The sequence below is a fragment of the Dermacentor andersoni genome, chromosome 1, assembly GCF_023375885.2.
Source record: "Dermacentor andersoni chromosome 1, qqDerAnde1_hic_scaffold, whole genome shotgun sequence".
NCBI lineage: Eukaryota > Metazoa > Arthropoda > Arachnida > Ixodida > Ixodidae > Dermacentor > Dermacentor andersoni.
The window spans coordinates 259,968,959-259,982,817 of record NC_092814.1 but is presented as its reverse complement, the minus strand read 5'-3'; the positions used below and the strand labels follow the sequence as shown (position 1 = coordinate 259,982,817).

At 52.0% G+C, this 13,859-nt stretch overlaps 1 protein-coding gene across 1 annotated transcript; it reads left to right on the top strand.

The window, feature by feature from the left end:
- The first annotated feature begins 358 nt into the window (after positions 1-358).
- Positions 359-10,177, top strand: LOC140215311 (uncharacterized). Its single transcript, XM_072285929.1, has 2 exons — positions 359-884; positions 9,999-10,177. The coding sequence occupies exons 1-2, from the start codon at positions 366-368 to the stop codon at positions 10,128-10,130; spliced, it is 651 nt and encodes a 216-aa protein (XP_072142030.1). The 5' UTR covers positions 359-365; the 3' UTR covers positions 10,131-10,177.
- Positions 10,178-13,859: the final 3,682 nt, after the last annotated feature.

Sequence of the window (13,859 nt, the reverse complement as noted above, 5' to 3'; positions counted from 1 at the left end):
GCGTGACGCACGCAATCGCATTGCGAAGTAAGCAACTTGCTTCACTTCCTCCCGGCACTATAAGGGTAGTCTTCCGACCAAGAGGAGGCCTCGCTTTGAACGGAGCCATGGCGCAGCCACTCATGAAGGCTCTGCGAGTCACCGCCGCTGACCGGGACCTAGGAGAGTTTCACCTCCGGATTCACCCGACGAATAACACCTTCACGGTCGCTACACCTCACGAGTCAACGGCCCTTCACCTCGTCCAAATCAAGGAAGTGGTCCTCCAAGAAACCAGCTACCCCGTCGCCGCCTACATCGCACCGCCGCCCGCTGCTGCGCGCGGAGTCATCTCGCAAGCTTACTGGGCGGAAACACCGGAAGAGATGCTACAAGACCTCCAGACTCGCAACCCGGAAGCTGATATCATCGCAGCCCGCAGAATGGGTAGGACCCTTTCCATATTGATTACATTTGCGCATGGCCCAGTCCCTCACACCATACGCTACATGAGTGTAGTGCATAGATGCACGGCGTACAAGGGAAGTCCAGACGCGTGCACAAACTGTCGTCGACCGGGCCACAGACACGACGTGTGCCCCCACCCCAAGAGTGGTCTCTGCCCGCGGTGCGGGGACAAGCATGAGCCGCAAGATGTTCCCTCCTGCATCACGATCTGCATTCTCTGTGGGGGGCAGCACCTCACGGGCACCGGCTCGTGCAAGGCAAGAAATGCCGCCACCAAACGACTTAGCCCACCGCCCCAGAAGTCAAAGTTCCCTACCAAGAAGGACTTTCCCCCGCTTAGCACGACCCTCCCGTCTACCTCTACATGGGCTTCCAAGGTTGCCAAGACGAACATCATGACTTCCCAGGACTCGGACGTGAAGGCTCTGCGGGATGAGGTAAGGCAGCTCAAGGCAGCCCTCTCTACCTCCACCCCTGCTCTACCCCCCACTCCACCATCCCCATCTTCCTCATCCAACCCGTCCGACCAACCTCCTCAGAAAAAGAGGAGGCCTGATGAGAGCCCAGTCAAATCTATAGACCTGGAAGCCAAATTTCAGGACCTCGCCCAAAACCTAGAATCCAAGTTCACAGAGCGCATTACTGCGCAGGTCACTGCACAGTGCCAGACTATGATTGAAGCTACCATTACCGGTATAATAGATAGGGTCATATCTAGCATCATGGCCAAGGTTGAGGAGCGTTTAGCTAACCTTATATCTGGACTCTCAGCGGCCTCTCCTCCCGCAGTCCCACCTTCTGCACTCCTCCTTCGCCCCGCCACCCTTCAACATGGCTCCTCCGAGGCACCATAATTCCTTACAAATTATGCAATGGAATTGCAGGGGCTTTCGGCGAAAGCGCGACCCTCTGCAGCAGATTATCGCCAATTCTTTGTCCCCACCAGACATTTTCGCTATCCAGGATGCCAATGTTTGCAGGCAACTGCCAGGATACGCTGTTATCCCCTCTGACTCCACTGATCATCCTCGGGTGGTTACATACGTCTGTAACACCCTGCATTACGCGGAGCACGACGTTACCTCTCCTATTGCTCACACCTTCATCGAAATTTTACCCCACACCCCTGCACAATCTCCCCTGTTCATGCTTAACTGCTATCTTCTCCCATGACAGCCGATTCACCTACTTGCTCCACTCCTCAAATCCGTAACCCAAATGGCCGGATCAAACCCCCTACTGGTTGCCGGTGACTTTAACTGCGCTCACGTGGACTGGGGCTATCGCCGCACCAACCACAGAGGCACAGTTTTATACAATAATACGCTATTACTTCACCTGACCATCTTTAATGATTTTAGCCTACCTACGCGGGTTGCTAACAGTGTTACTGCCGATACTAGCCCAGACCTCACGCTTGGTAGAAATTTGGCTCACCTACAGTGGGAAAGAACGCAAGCCACACTAGGCAGCGACCACCACCTGATTCGCATAGCGGTGAACTATCGCCGACCTCAGCGCAAATTTACCGCTAGGCACACTAATTGGGATCAGCTCCGTAAATTTAGGCAAGCGCAGCCAGCACAGGGCCCCTTCGACCTAGACACCTGGACTAGTCAGTTACAGAAAGACATTCGCCAACATACCCAAACGCTCGATACTACCCCAGACAACCCCGTTATCGACAGTAAGCTCGCCCACCTTCTTGAAGCTCAAGAGAACATAGCGCAAAGGTGGAGAACTCAAAAGCACAACAGGAAACTAAAACTCAAACTCACCCAGCTTCAATCCCAAATAGAACACCATAGTGCCACTCTTTGCAAAGCTAACTGGGCTCAGGTTTGTGACGGCCTCCGAGGCAATCTCTCCACAACCCGCGCTTGGCACCTGTTACGCCATATGCTCGATCCCACGCAATCTAAAACGCAGACGCGTCTTAGCATTCGCCGCCTCACTCATAATCATCGGCAGGACACCGACGCCTTCCTCGCGCAGGTGAAATGCACCTATACCACCCCAGGTCCTCCTTGAAAACATCCCGAGTACACGGGCTCACCCCAACCACAGCTTGACGCTCCTATTACAGAATCTGAATTTCGCGCAGCCCTATTGAAATTGCGCAATACCACACCCGGGGAAGATCAAATTACGAATGCTGCCATCCGAAATCTTGATGATGTCTCCATATCTCACCTCGTTACCTACTTTAACGAGTGCTGGGAGGCAGGTACCCTCCCTGCCTCCTGGAAGCATGGAAAAATTATATTTATCCCAAAACCTCACAAGCCCATCACCCTCGAGAACATCCGCCCCATTTCTCTTACATCTTGTCTCGGCAAGACCTTTGAGCACATAATCCTTGCACGACTGACAACGTACATGGAAGAAAATCACCTTTTCCCCCACAGTATGGTCGGCTTTCGTGCGCATCTATCTGCGCAGGATCCCTACTTCAAATTACGCACGATGTGCTTGATGATACCATCCCCCATCTTACTAAAGCCATCCTGGCGGTTGACCTCATTAAGGCATTTGACAGAATTCGACACGCTGCCATCTTACGGGAACTGCAGGAACTACAGGTAGGCCCTAAGACCTACAACTACGTTCGCTCCTTCCTCTCTGGCCGCACTGCCTCCTTGCACATTGATCAGCTCAGCACACCCTCTTATACACTCGGTGAATTTGGAACCCCGCAAGGCGCGGTCCTCTCCCCCCTTTTATTTAACATTGCTCTCATCCCCTTAGCCCAGAAGCTCAATCTCATCCCACACCTAAAACATACTCTGTACGCTGATGACATTACTGCATGGACCACTCATGGCTCAGACGGGGAAATTGAGGAAACTCTACAATTAGCAGTCGACACGATCTCCGCTCACGTATCATCTATCGGACTCGAATGTTCCCCCTCTAAGTCCGCGCTCCTCCTAATTAGACCAAAATCTGCCGCTAACTCACCCATCCAAATCACTTTACAAGGATCCTCTATCCCCATCACTCCCACCCTGCGCATCCTTGGCCTCTACCTGCAGGATTCCGGACGCAATGACCATACCCTTAAAACACTCAAGGCCTCCACGCAATCAGTGTTGCAGCTTCTACGCCGCGTATCTTCCCTGCACAAGGGTTTAGACGAAGCAGACAACATGAAAGTTGTACATGCTTTTACGCTTAGCCGCATTCTGTACGCCACTCCATATCTCAAGCTGAACTGCACGGAAACCGAGAGCGTGAACGCCATGATCCGCCTTGCAACTAAGGCAGCCCTCAACCTGCCTCGCAGCACTAGCACAGCCAAACTCCTTGCACTAAGCATGCATAACACGCTTCCTGAACTAGTTGAGGCGCACCTTCAGACGCAGTATTTAAGACTTGCCGCGAGCGCCACTGGCCGCCATATCCTCGCCTCCCTTCGCATCAACATACCCGCTAATCAGTCAACCCTTATAGCCATTCCTCGACACATTCATACACCCCTTGTAGTGAAACCCCTTCCTCGAAACGTCCATCCCCAATATCACATCTCTCGCCGCGTAGCTCGCGCAAATGCCCTCCACAAGTATTACGGACAAGTCGACAAAGCCATCTGGGTGGACGCCGGATGTACAACGCATGAAGCTGTAGCAGTTGCTTACAACCCAACCTTACCCCGACCCCTAACTCACCATCTTCCCTCGGGCTCTACACCTGAGGAAGCAGAGGAGACCGCCATCGCCTTAGCCCTGTTCGAATCGCACCGCTGGCACGAGTTGTTGGGGTCTCGGTGTTGACGCCCGTTATTGCCAATGGGTCGCAAGCCCCAAGGGTAGCGTTGGCCTGGCGGCCTGGGGCACTGGAAGCATCCGAAGGTCCCGGCAAAGCATGAGAAGACTGGTAACAGAACAACTTGTTTATTCTAACATAGCAAAAGAGCGGCCGGTCAGGTCGACCGAAGTGGAGAGACGGGAGAGCACGTAACTCAACAGTACAAATCGGAGCCTCTCCCCTGGCGTCCGGGGGCAGCTGCTTTTATACTCTCGGCGTCGCGGTCCAAAAGGGAAGGAGGGAAGGTCACGGGATGAAGGTCACGGGACGGCGGAGCATGACCCCACGACGGCGCGAACTGTCGGGCCGAGAGACCTGCTGAACCGAGTGTAGTGACGCATCGCCAACCCTCACCCACACGACGGCGCGAACAGTTGAGCCGAGAGACGTCCAGGCTCCTCATTCGGGGAACTCCGCTCCCCGGCTGCCGCGCTTTGACAAGCGAGGGCACACACACACACACGCACACACGAAGACACGTGGCACTGAAACACGCCTGGACACGCTTGGCGGGTAGGCGTTTCGGCGGCGTCGAACGGGCCAAAATGTCCGCCGCTTTGAACAAAGCCCCGGCGTCCGTTGCATCCGCGCCGGCATTACCGCGCGTTGTAGGCGAAACGTAACAGACCGCCCCGCCGGGGGAAGGAGATCCCGAAGGTCAGGGGACTGCATCCGCTGTCCGGAGGGATGTCGCTCGATGATGCTCATAACCGAAGTTGGGCTTCCTTGGGCGTTTCTTGAGCGCAGCGCACAGAGAAGGCCTCGTTCTCACGTTCAGGTGCACACAGGACACTGCAAAGTGACTTCGGGAGAGTTGACATTTTTGTTCTCGTTTCCGGCAAGCGTTAGAACCACGCCAAAAGTCAACCGCTCAGTCAGCAAGCACGGCACAACCCTCACTAAGCCCTGCCAGGCTCTTTCCCCCTTTTTACTGCTGCCTAGTTCCTTACAGTAGTTTAGCAGCACTCAGAACGCGTCCACAAATCGGAAAATTGCACTAGAAAGCACATCATCACTTTGAAACACTACACAAAAGCAATAGGTTAAAAATCCTGCCTCAGGAAGAAAAACATCAGTAACAAGCAATCTTGAGGCTGATTCCCACGTTAGGGGCTTCGACTTAAGCCATCGGCGTTACCGTTGAGACACCCCTTTTTGTAACGCACCTCAAAGGAATATTGTTGCAAAGCGAGGCTCCAGCGCAGGAGGCGGCCATTTTTGGGAGAGATGGTCTGCAGCCATTGGAGAGGGCAGTGATCCGTCTCAATGATAAACCTCGAGCCAGCTAGGTAACATGACAATTTCTGAACGGCCCACACGATACACGCACACTCTTTCTCGGTGGCGCTATACGCCTGCTCACGACTCGTCAGCTTACGACTAGCATACAGGACGGGGTGTTCTACTTCTCCATTTTCCCGTTGGCACAGTACAACGCCCATGCCTCGCTCACTAGCATCACACTGAACAACGAACCCTTTTGTGTAGTCGGGCGATCGTAGCACAGGTTGGCTTGTTAGGGCGCTCTTTAGGGCGCTAAAAGCTCTTTCCTTCGTCTCATCCCAGACGACTGTTTGCGGCTCTGTCTTTCTTAGAGCATCCGTCAAGGGAGCCGCGATATCAGAGTACCTGGGGATGTACCTCTGATAGTAGCCGGCGACACCTAAGAACGACCGAATATCGGTCTTCGTACGCGGTTGCGGGAAGTCTCGCACAGCGGCCACCTTTATTTCAGAGGGGCGGCGACGACCCCGACCAATCACGTGTCCGAGGTAGACAACCTCGGCCTGTGCTAACTGGCACTTGGGAGCCTTGACTGTCAAGCCCGCATCGCGCAGGCGGGTTAGCACTGCCCGCAAGTGCGCCATATGCTCAGGCCAGGACGCGGAGAATATCGCTACGTCGTCTAGATACGGTAAAGCGAATTCTTGCTGTCCCCGCAACACTTTATCCATGAGGCTTGAAAAGCAGTATGGCGCGTTCTTCAAACCAAAACTCAAAACTTTAGGACGGAATGTCCCCATTGGTGAAATGAACGCCGCATACCTACTAGCCTCTTCTGTAAGTGGAACCTGCCAATAACCCCTGACGAGATCTAGGGTGGAAATAAACTGAGCGCTACTCACTCTCTCAAGGCGCTCCTCGATGTTAGGGATCGGATAAATTTGATCCTTAGTGATGGAATTAAGCCTGCGGTAGTCGACGCAAGGACGAGGTTCCTTGCCCGGTACCTCAACTAAAATCAAAGGGGAGGTATAATCACTCTCACCCGCTTCAATAACACCGAGAGCTGTAGCATTTTCTTTACCTCAGCCTCCATAATATCGCTCTGGCGGGGTGACACCCGGTACGCCTTGGATCGTACTGGCTCTGGGGAGGTAAGTTCTATGTCATGAGTAAGGACAGAAGTCCTACCAGGCCTCTCAGAGAACAGACCTTGAAACTCTTGTAAGAGCTGGTGTAGTTCGGTTTTCTGCTCAGGCGACAGCGATGCTTTACTTATTAAGTCACTAATGACTTGATCGGTGTCTTTCCTGTTCGTCACTGAGCCTAGTCCCGGAAGCTCGACCGGAAGCTCTTCTAACTTTCCCGCATCGGGAATTTCCTCTCCAGTATCTGGTGCCTTTAACGCTACAGGCTCAATTTTATCCCGTTCGGGCGTGCTCTGAATACCAGCTTGCTGCGCCTCTGACCCTTTTTCATCGTTCAACAACGTCGGCCCCGCAACTACCGCCTTTGCAGCGAGCTCCCGAACCTTCGATCTGGTTAAGGCCTGAACGCTAGCCTCACCAAACAAAAGCCCCTTCTCGCGCAGGAGGTGATCGGACCTGTTCGAAAATAAGTACGGGTACTGGGGGGGCAGCATAGATGACACTGCGGCCTCCGTCTCAAGTGCTCCGAAAGGTCCTTCAATAAGCACTTTTGCTACCGGCAGACACACGCTATGAGCTTCCACTGCTTGCTTGATCCATGCGCACTCGCCCGTGAACATATCGGGTTCTACGTAAGAGGGGTGAACTACATCCATTGTAGCTGCGGAATCGCGAAGCACTCGGCACTCTTTCCCGTTCACGAGGAGGTCTCGCATGTAAGGCTCGAGAAGCTTGATGTTCTCGTCAGTGCTGCATATAGACAAAAACACGACTTGTGTTTTTGTTTCTGGACACTGCGCCGAAAAGTGACCCGGCTTCTGGCACGTATAACAAACGCGCGCTTGCCTCATCTCGAACCGCTTTCTGCGTTCGGCTTCGGTTGCCGCCGTCTCCTTACGTTCGGTCGGACTGCTTTCACTCGCATCCGCACTACGTGTGTCCCCCTTTGCTCTCATGGGCGTGAACTTTGGCCTCTCAAACTTGGAGCCAAATTCACCCTTTTGACCGTCCTTAGCTCCACGAGCCCGACGCGTCACAAACTCCTCGGCTAACTCAGCGGCTCTAGCCACCGTACTAACGTCTGGCCTATCCAAGACCCAGTACCGCACGTTCTCAGGTAACCGACTATAAAACTGTTCTAGCCCGAAACACTGCAGAACTTTCTCGTGGTCACCAAACGCTTTCTCTTCTTTGAGCCACTCCTGCATGTTTGACATAAGCCTGTACGCAAACTCTGTATATGACTCACTTCTGCCTTTCTCATTTTCCCGAAACTTCCGACGGAACGCCTCCGCTGACAGCCGGTACTTTTTTAGCAGACTCGATTTCACTTTGTCGAAATCCTCTGCCTCCTCTCTCTCCAAGCGAGCGACTACGTCGGCCGCCTCGCCGGGTAGCAAAGTGAGCAAGCGCTGTGGCCAAGTTTCCCGAGAGAACCCCTGCTTCTCGCACGTTCGCTCAAAGTTAACCAGGAACAAACCAATGTCCTCTCCAAGCTTAAACGGCCGCATCAGGTCAGTCATTTTGAACAATACTCGTTCTCCTGCACCGTGTGCCTGACTTCCATTACGAGCGCGTTCCATCTCTAACTCGAGACGCTTCATTTCCAACGCGTGTTGACGGTCGCGCTCTTCTTTTTCTTTCTCTTTTTGTTCTTTAAGTTCACGCTCCTGTCTTTTTGCCGTCTCCCTCTCCTCAATGGTCTCAAGGCATTCCGACAGCTCGTCATCCTCAGCTTCTAACTCAAGAATAGCCCTTAGCAGTTCTGGTTTTCTGAGTTTGTCTGAGACATCCAGACCCAACTCTCTCGCAAGCTCCAACAATTTCGGTTTGCGCAACGACTTCAAATCCATGGCTGCTCTGAATGCTGCTTTCTCTACTGCCTACTATTGTCTTGCCGCAAACTAACCCGGCAGCAACGACAACCCCAATTACCAGCTCTGTTTCTAACACTAACAAAAGCCTGGCAAAACTCAGAAGAAGAAAGTCCCGCACTCACCAAACCTTGCAGCCAAGACTTCAGCGCAGTCGTTCCGCTGCAGGCAACCAGTCATCACACAGGGCTCGTTGCGCTGCTCCCGGATGGTCGTTGTGCTGCTCAGCATACAGTCAACCGCATCTCTTCGCTGCTGGCCTCCGTTGTCGCGATCTCACCGCTGGCAACCAGATGTTGTAATCGCACCGCTGGCACGAGTTGTTGGGGTCTCGGTGTTGACGCCCGTTATTGCCAATGGGTCGCAAGCCCCAAGGGTAGCGTTGGCCTGGCGGCCTGGGGCACTGGAAGCATCCGAAGGTCCCGGCAAAGCATGAGAAGACTGGTAACAGAACAACTTGTTTATTCTAACATAGCAAAAGAGCGGCCGGTCAGGTCGACCGAAGTGGAGAGACGGGAGAGCACGTAACTCAACAGTACAAATCGGAGCCTCTCCCCTGGCGTCCGGGGGCAGCTGCTTTTATACTCTCGGCGTCGCGGTCCAAAAGGGAAGGAGGGAAGGTCACGGGATGAAGGTCACGGGACGGCGGAGCATGACCCCACGACGGCGCGAACTGTCGGGCCGAGAGACCTGCTGAACCGAGTGTAGTGACGCATCGCCAACCCTCACCCACACGACGGCGCGAACAGTTGAGCCGAGAGACGTCCAGGCTCCTCATTCGGGGAACTCCGCTCCCCGGCTGCCGCGCTTTGACAAGCGAGGGCACACACACACACACGCACACACGAAGACACGTGGCACTGAAACACGCCTGGACACGCTTGGCGGGTAGGCGTTTCGGCGGCGTCGAACGGGCCAAAATGTCCGCCGCTTTGAACAAAGCCCCGGCGTCCGTTGCATCCGCGCCGGCATTACCGCGCGTTGTAGGCGAAACGTAACAGCCCTTGCCCTTTCGGATGCTGAATACATCTCTAGCGATTCAAAGACTGCTTTGTCCAACTTTGCCAGAGGCAGAATTCACAACCCTGCCTGGAACTTGTTGAACATCCCCACCCAGAATTTACCACGCAGGGTTGAGCTCCGGTGGGTGCCGGCTCACTCTGGGAACCCCGGAAACGAGGCTGCCGATAAATTGGCCCGAGGTTTAATTTGCCGGGCTCAGGACAGCCTCGATCCGGGTTTCTCGAGGGAGCGGGTACACAGCTTTGCGGAGCTCACGCAAATACCCCGTTTGGACCGTCGGACTTACCCTCCTCCCCACCCCTCCCTGACGCACTCCCAACAGATCCTCTGGAGACGCCTCCAGACCCGCTCTCTCCCATCCCCTCAGCTGCTATCCCACTACTGTGGCATCTCCCCTACATGCTCCCTATGCGGAGACCCTCACGCCACACTCTCCCACATCCTTTTTGGCTGCCCTGCCGATCCTCCCCCGCAGGGACAGCCCGCCATCTCAAGCTGGGAGGACTGGGAGGTCCTGCTCTCGTCTACGGCCCCGACATCGCAGGTTACTGCGGTGGCTCGGGCTGCCGACGTCATGAACAAAAGGAGCATGAACGTTTCGACGTAGTGCGGGACCGTGCGGTGGTCCAGGGACCCAGAGGAGTCCAAACTCACTTGCTATGAATAAACTTTTTCTGTCTGTCTGTCTGTCCACGATAGGACGCGCGCGGCCGCACTCAGACGCCGCAGCTGGAGTAGCGGAGGAGGTGCGCACTTATCCCCCACCTCCACCTCCCCCTCCCTCCTAACGCCCGCACATTTCCGCTCACTCCCTTGCGAGCGGGACAAGACACCGCCGCACTAGGCCGGCCTACTTCTCGGCTCGGGCACCCTCGGAAGGCTTCGCTCGCAGCTACAGCTTACGGCGCGCGGCCGCGAGGTTACCGCACTTGGACTTTATACAGAGCGTCACGGCGATGGCTGAAACTGGCATGGAGTGTCCATATAATTGCTCTTGCAATAAATAATAAGAAGAACGAAACCAGTCAATCAAATGGTAGAGCAAGTGGTTATCAGTACGTGAGGTCAACATCAGTGTGTTTACCTGGAAAAGAAATAGGTTTTCGCGATGGCGGCTCGTGACAGCTCAATAATTGCTGACAATGCCGGCGTTCTTGCTCTGCCTTGTGATTGGCTCGTTTCCTTATTTTGAATTGTTTGGCTTGTGCTGCTTTGTATATTTATTCAAAGGGTCTGGAATTTAACTTTAGTTGGAAATTAGCGCTTGTGCTTGTCCTTAATTCGTGTGTTTCAATGTCGCCCTAAGATTCAGCGATAAAAGCCCAAGATTTATCAGGTGAGTTGATGTTCGTTTCGATGTCAGTGAGGGAAACTTGAAGATGTTGTGGATGTCGCAAAGTCGCATTACCGTAGGCAAGGCAATGAGGTTGATTGCAAAGGGGTTAACTGTTTATTAAGACAGGATAGGCAAGCGATAGAATGGAAACTATTTACACGGACATCAACCTACGAGTCAAAACTTAGAATTTGGTCTTCTTTCTCTTCCCCCTTCCCCTTCCAACGGCCCTGCACGTACATAAAAGCATTCTCAACACCCTCCTCGCCCCATCGTTTGTCCAATCACACTGCGGTGCGCGCAGTGTGCACACAACGGGGCTCTAGGGTGACACTATCCGGAGTTCCAATACGTCAAGGCCGTTGCCACACATCCTTTGCAGTGCAAGGAGTCTCTTGTCTCACAAACAAGCAAGGCACACTCCCCCGCAGAAAACATTTCCACGCCCCGTTGGGGCGTCTGGTCCGTTTGCGGAATCTCTCGGCATGGTGCGGTTCAGCGGCGAGAGGTCGCCTTCAAAGCCACGGCACTGCTTCTGCGAACCGAACGGCGGGAGCCCCGACTCACAGTCTACGCGCTCTTCGTAAACCGCGGCTCCCCCACCCCGGATGGCTATAACTCTCCGCCGCCGTCTTGGTGTCGAATCACGCATCTCTTCTGTCCACTCCGCGTGACCCTTACATGCAGCCGCCCACACAAACAACGCTGAACTCCACTAGGTGGTTTTGTGATTTTTCCAAATTGTTAGTGATTCATTGATAACGCTTTCACATCAACTGATTTTTGGCCTCTTCCGGAAATACAAATGTGAAATTCCTACTTTTCGATATTTTCTCATTTTACTATCACTTTCTACGCAGTATACTACTTCTTCAATAGTTTGAAACCATTCGTCTTCCCTCGCATTCAACCCCGGGGATGCTTCTTCTCGCAGTTTGCAATTTCATTAATGTGAACCAAAAGATTACCTTGTTGAACTATTAAGATTATCAATTACTTTTGTTATTTCATCTCCTGATTTTAAATTATGTTGTCGGAGAATTTTCACAGCACTTTCTTCTCCTTTATATATTTGTCTTTCTTTAACCTACGCTCTGCTACGAAAATTTTATTTTTGTTATAATCCAATAATAACACACGAGAAACCACCAGCTTCTTCGCCAATATCCCGTAGTGAACATAAGACAGTGTTTCGAAACAAAAACAACTGGTAACCACAGAAGAAACATCACCATGTTCTGCTATTGTAACTCTGGCAAAGTATTCCTGTATATACCGAGAAATATGGAAGTAGTTATTAGCAAGCATTGCTGTCGCTTACCTTCAGGAAATATTTTTTTACACAGGACTTGTCTGGCACTCTCACCGATTTGTTATATGTGTAGAGAAAATTAGACCCTACAATTTTTCTTTAATTTCGCGCTCACCATACATTAGCTTACGAAAACGAACCTTAGAAAAAGCACTCCACCTTCTTAGATTAGACGTAACAGTTCAAAATTTACTTGGGTTACTTTACATGTGGGCAGAGTCACGGGAAGGCTAGCGCTTCCTTGCAACATTTTCTTTTAGGATCAATGAGATGTAAACAGCGAATAAAAATTTCAAGCCTGCTTTTCTTTCACCCAAATCGAATTTTGATTGTTTTATTTTATGGCTATGGTATATTTTCCCATTTTCATAAGATCATGCAGGCTCTGCAATCTTTATCTTCAAATTCTAGCTTTCCTATTATAAAAATTTTACCACCTATTTTGTACTTTACTTTGACCTACATTATTCTTGTCCTGTCCCCCAGAGTGGGTACGTGCCAGTATACCCCAAGCATCTCTCCACCTACATTTATGCAAAGATTAAGCGTGAATGGCAGCTTCAGACTTTACGATACGTGCCCCCTCCATCATGAGCAAGGTTACGGGCGAGATGAGTTCTAAAGCAATATCTCCTAGTATATTTCCGCCTTTCGTAGTGTTCATAAAAGCTTTTTGTGAAGTATGCGCAGTCCACGACATCCAAAAGCATGGATATTTTCTTCAGTGTACCTCCCGCGAAAATATTAGTGCCTCTAACAACGCTGATAGAACGGCCATCTTCATTGGCTCGAATGCTTATGACCGATTATCGAGACAAGAAGCCGGAAGGACCTTCACGTAAAGAAAAAGAGGAACGCCACAGATAAGCACGCCCATCTGACTAAGTAAATGTGCAAGGAAACAAGGACAAAGGCTGATATTTTCCTACAAGTGAAACTACGAGCTTTAAAAGGACAGCGCCAGCTCCATACAAATGCACCACACCCAATCACTGCAATAGTTGGTGTTTGGTGGAAGCAAATTATACAGGTACTGGAGAAGCGTCTTGGATCGTTGAATACAATGACGACATTTCTCTCTGCGGCAGGTTGGAAGTGCTATGTAAGAGAAGACCTGAGGTTATGTCAGCAGAGGTAAAGGGTAGTTCATGATCTCCAGCATAGAGGAAGCAACATATGCGAATAAATTGAACCGGATGAGCGCACAATAAAGAAAAAACAAGCTACGTTCAACAATCACTGACACTGACGACCTGGTGCTGCGTTCCTGGCCGACAGTGGTCGTTCCTGCGAAGCTCCTGAACACTGGTTCTGGTCAAGTAGCTGGCGGTTTCTTTTAATCTGTGTGTTTTACGTAATTGGTTTTGAGCTTTTGTTTAATATCTGATAAGCTTCCAGAGTAATTTCCTATTTCTTGGCAATGTCACTCTCATCGCCAGGCCAGGAGGTTTCCTCCTGGTCGGCTTCTGTTCCTAACTCTGATTTGCCGGTGGAGCTTTTCTTACGCAGTGGGACGAGCAGCGTACCTGTGGCTTTGGTTCCGAGTGATGGCGGGGTGATTCGCATGAAGAATCCCAAAGCAATTCAAACCGAACTCCGGATGGCCTCGGCCAATTTTCAACAAATCACCGAGGTTCGACAGTTTGGCCGAGGGGGCATTCTTTGCTGCTCGTCAGACCAGGCTTGTG

What these genes read in the sequence shown, in the direction of transcription:
- LOC140215311 (XM_072285929.1), top strand. Translation starts at nt 366, where the DNA reads ATGCTACAAGACCTCCAGACTCGCAACCCGGAAGCTGATATCATCGCA. An exon ending in TGAAGGCTCTGCGGGATGAG is followed by an intron (nt 885 to 9,998) that starts GTAAGGCAGCTC and finishes CCTCCCCCGCAG; the next exon opens with GGACAGCCCGCCATCTCAAG.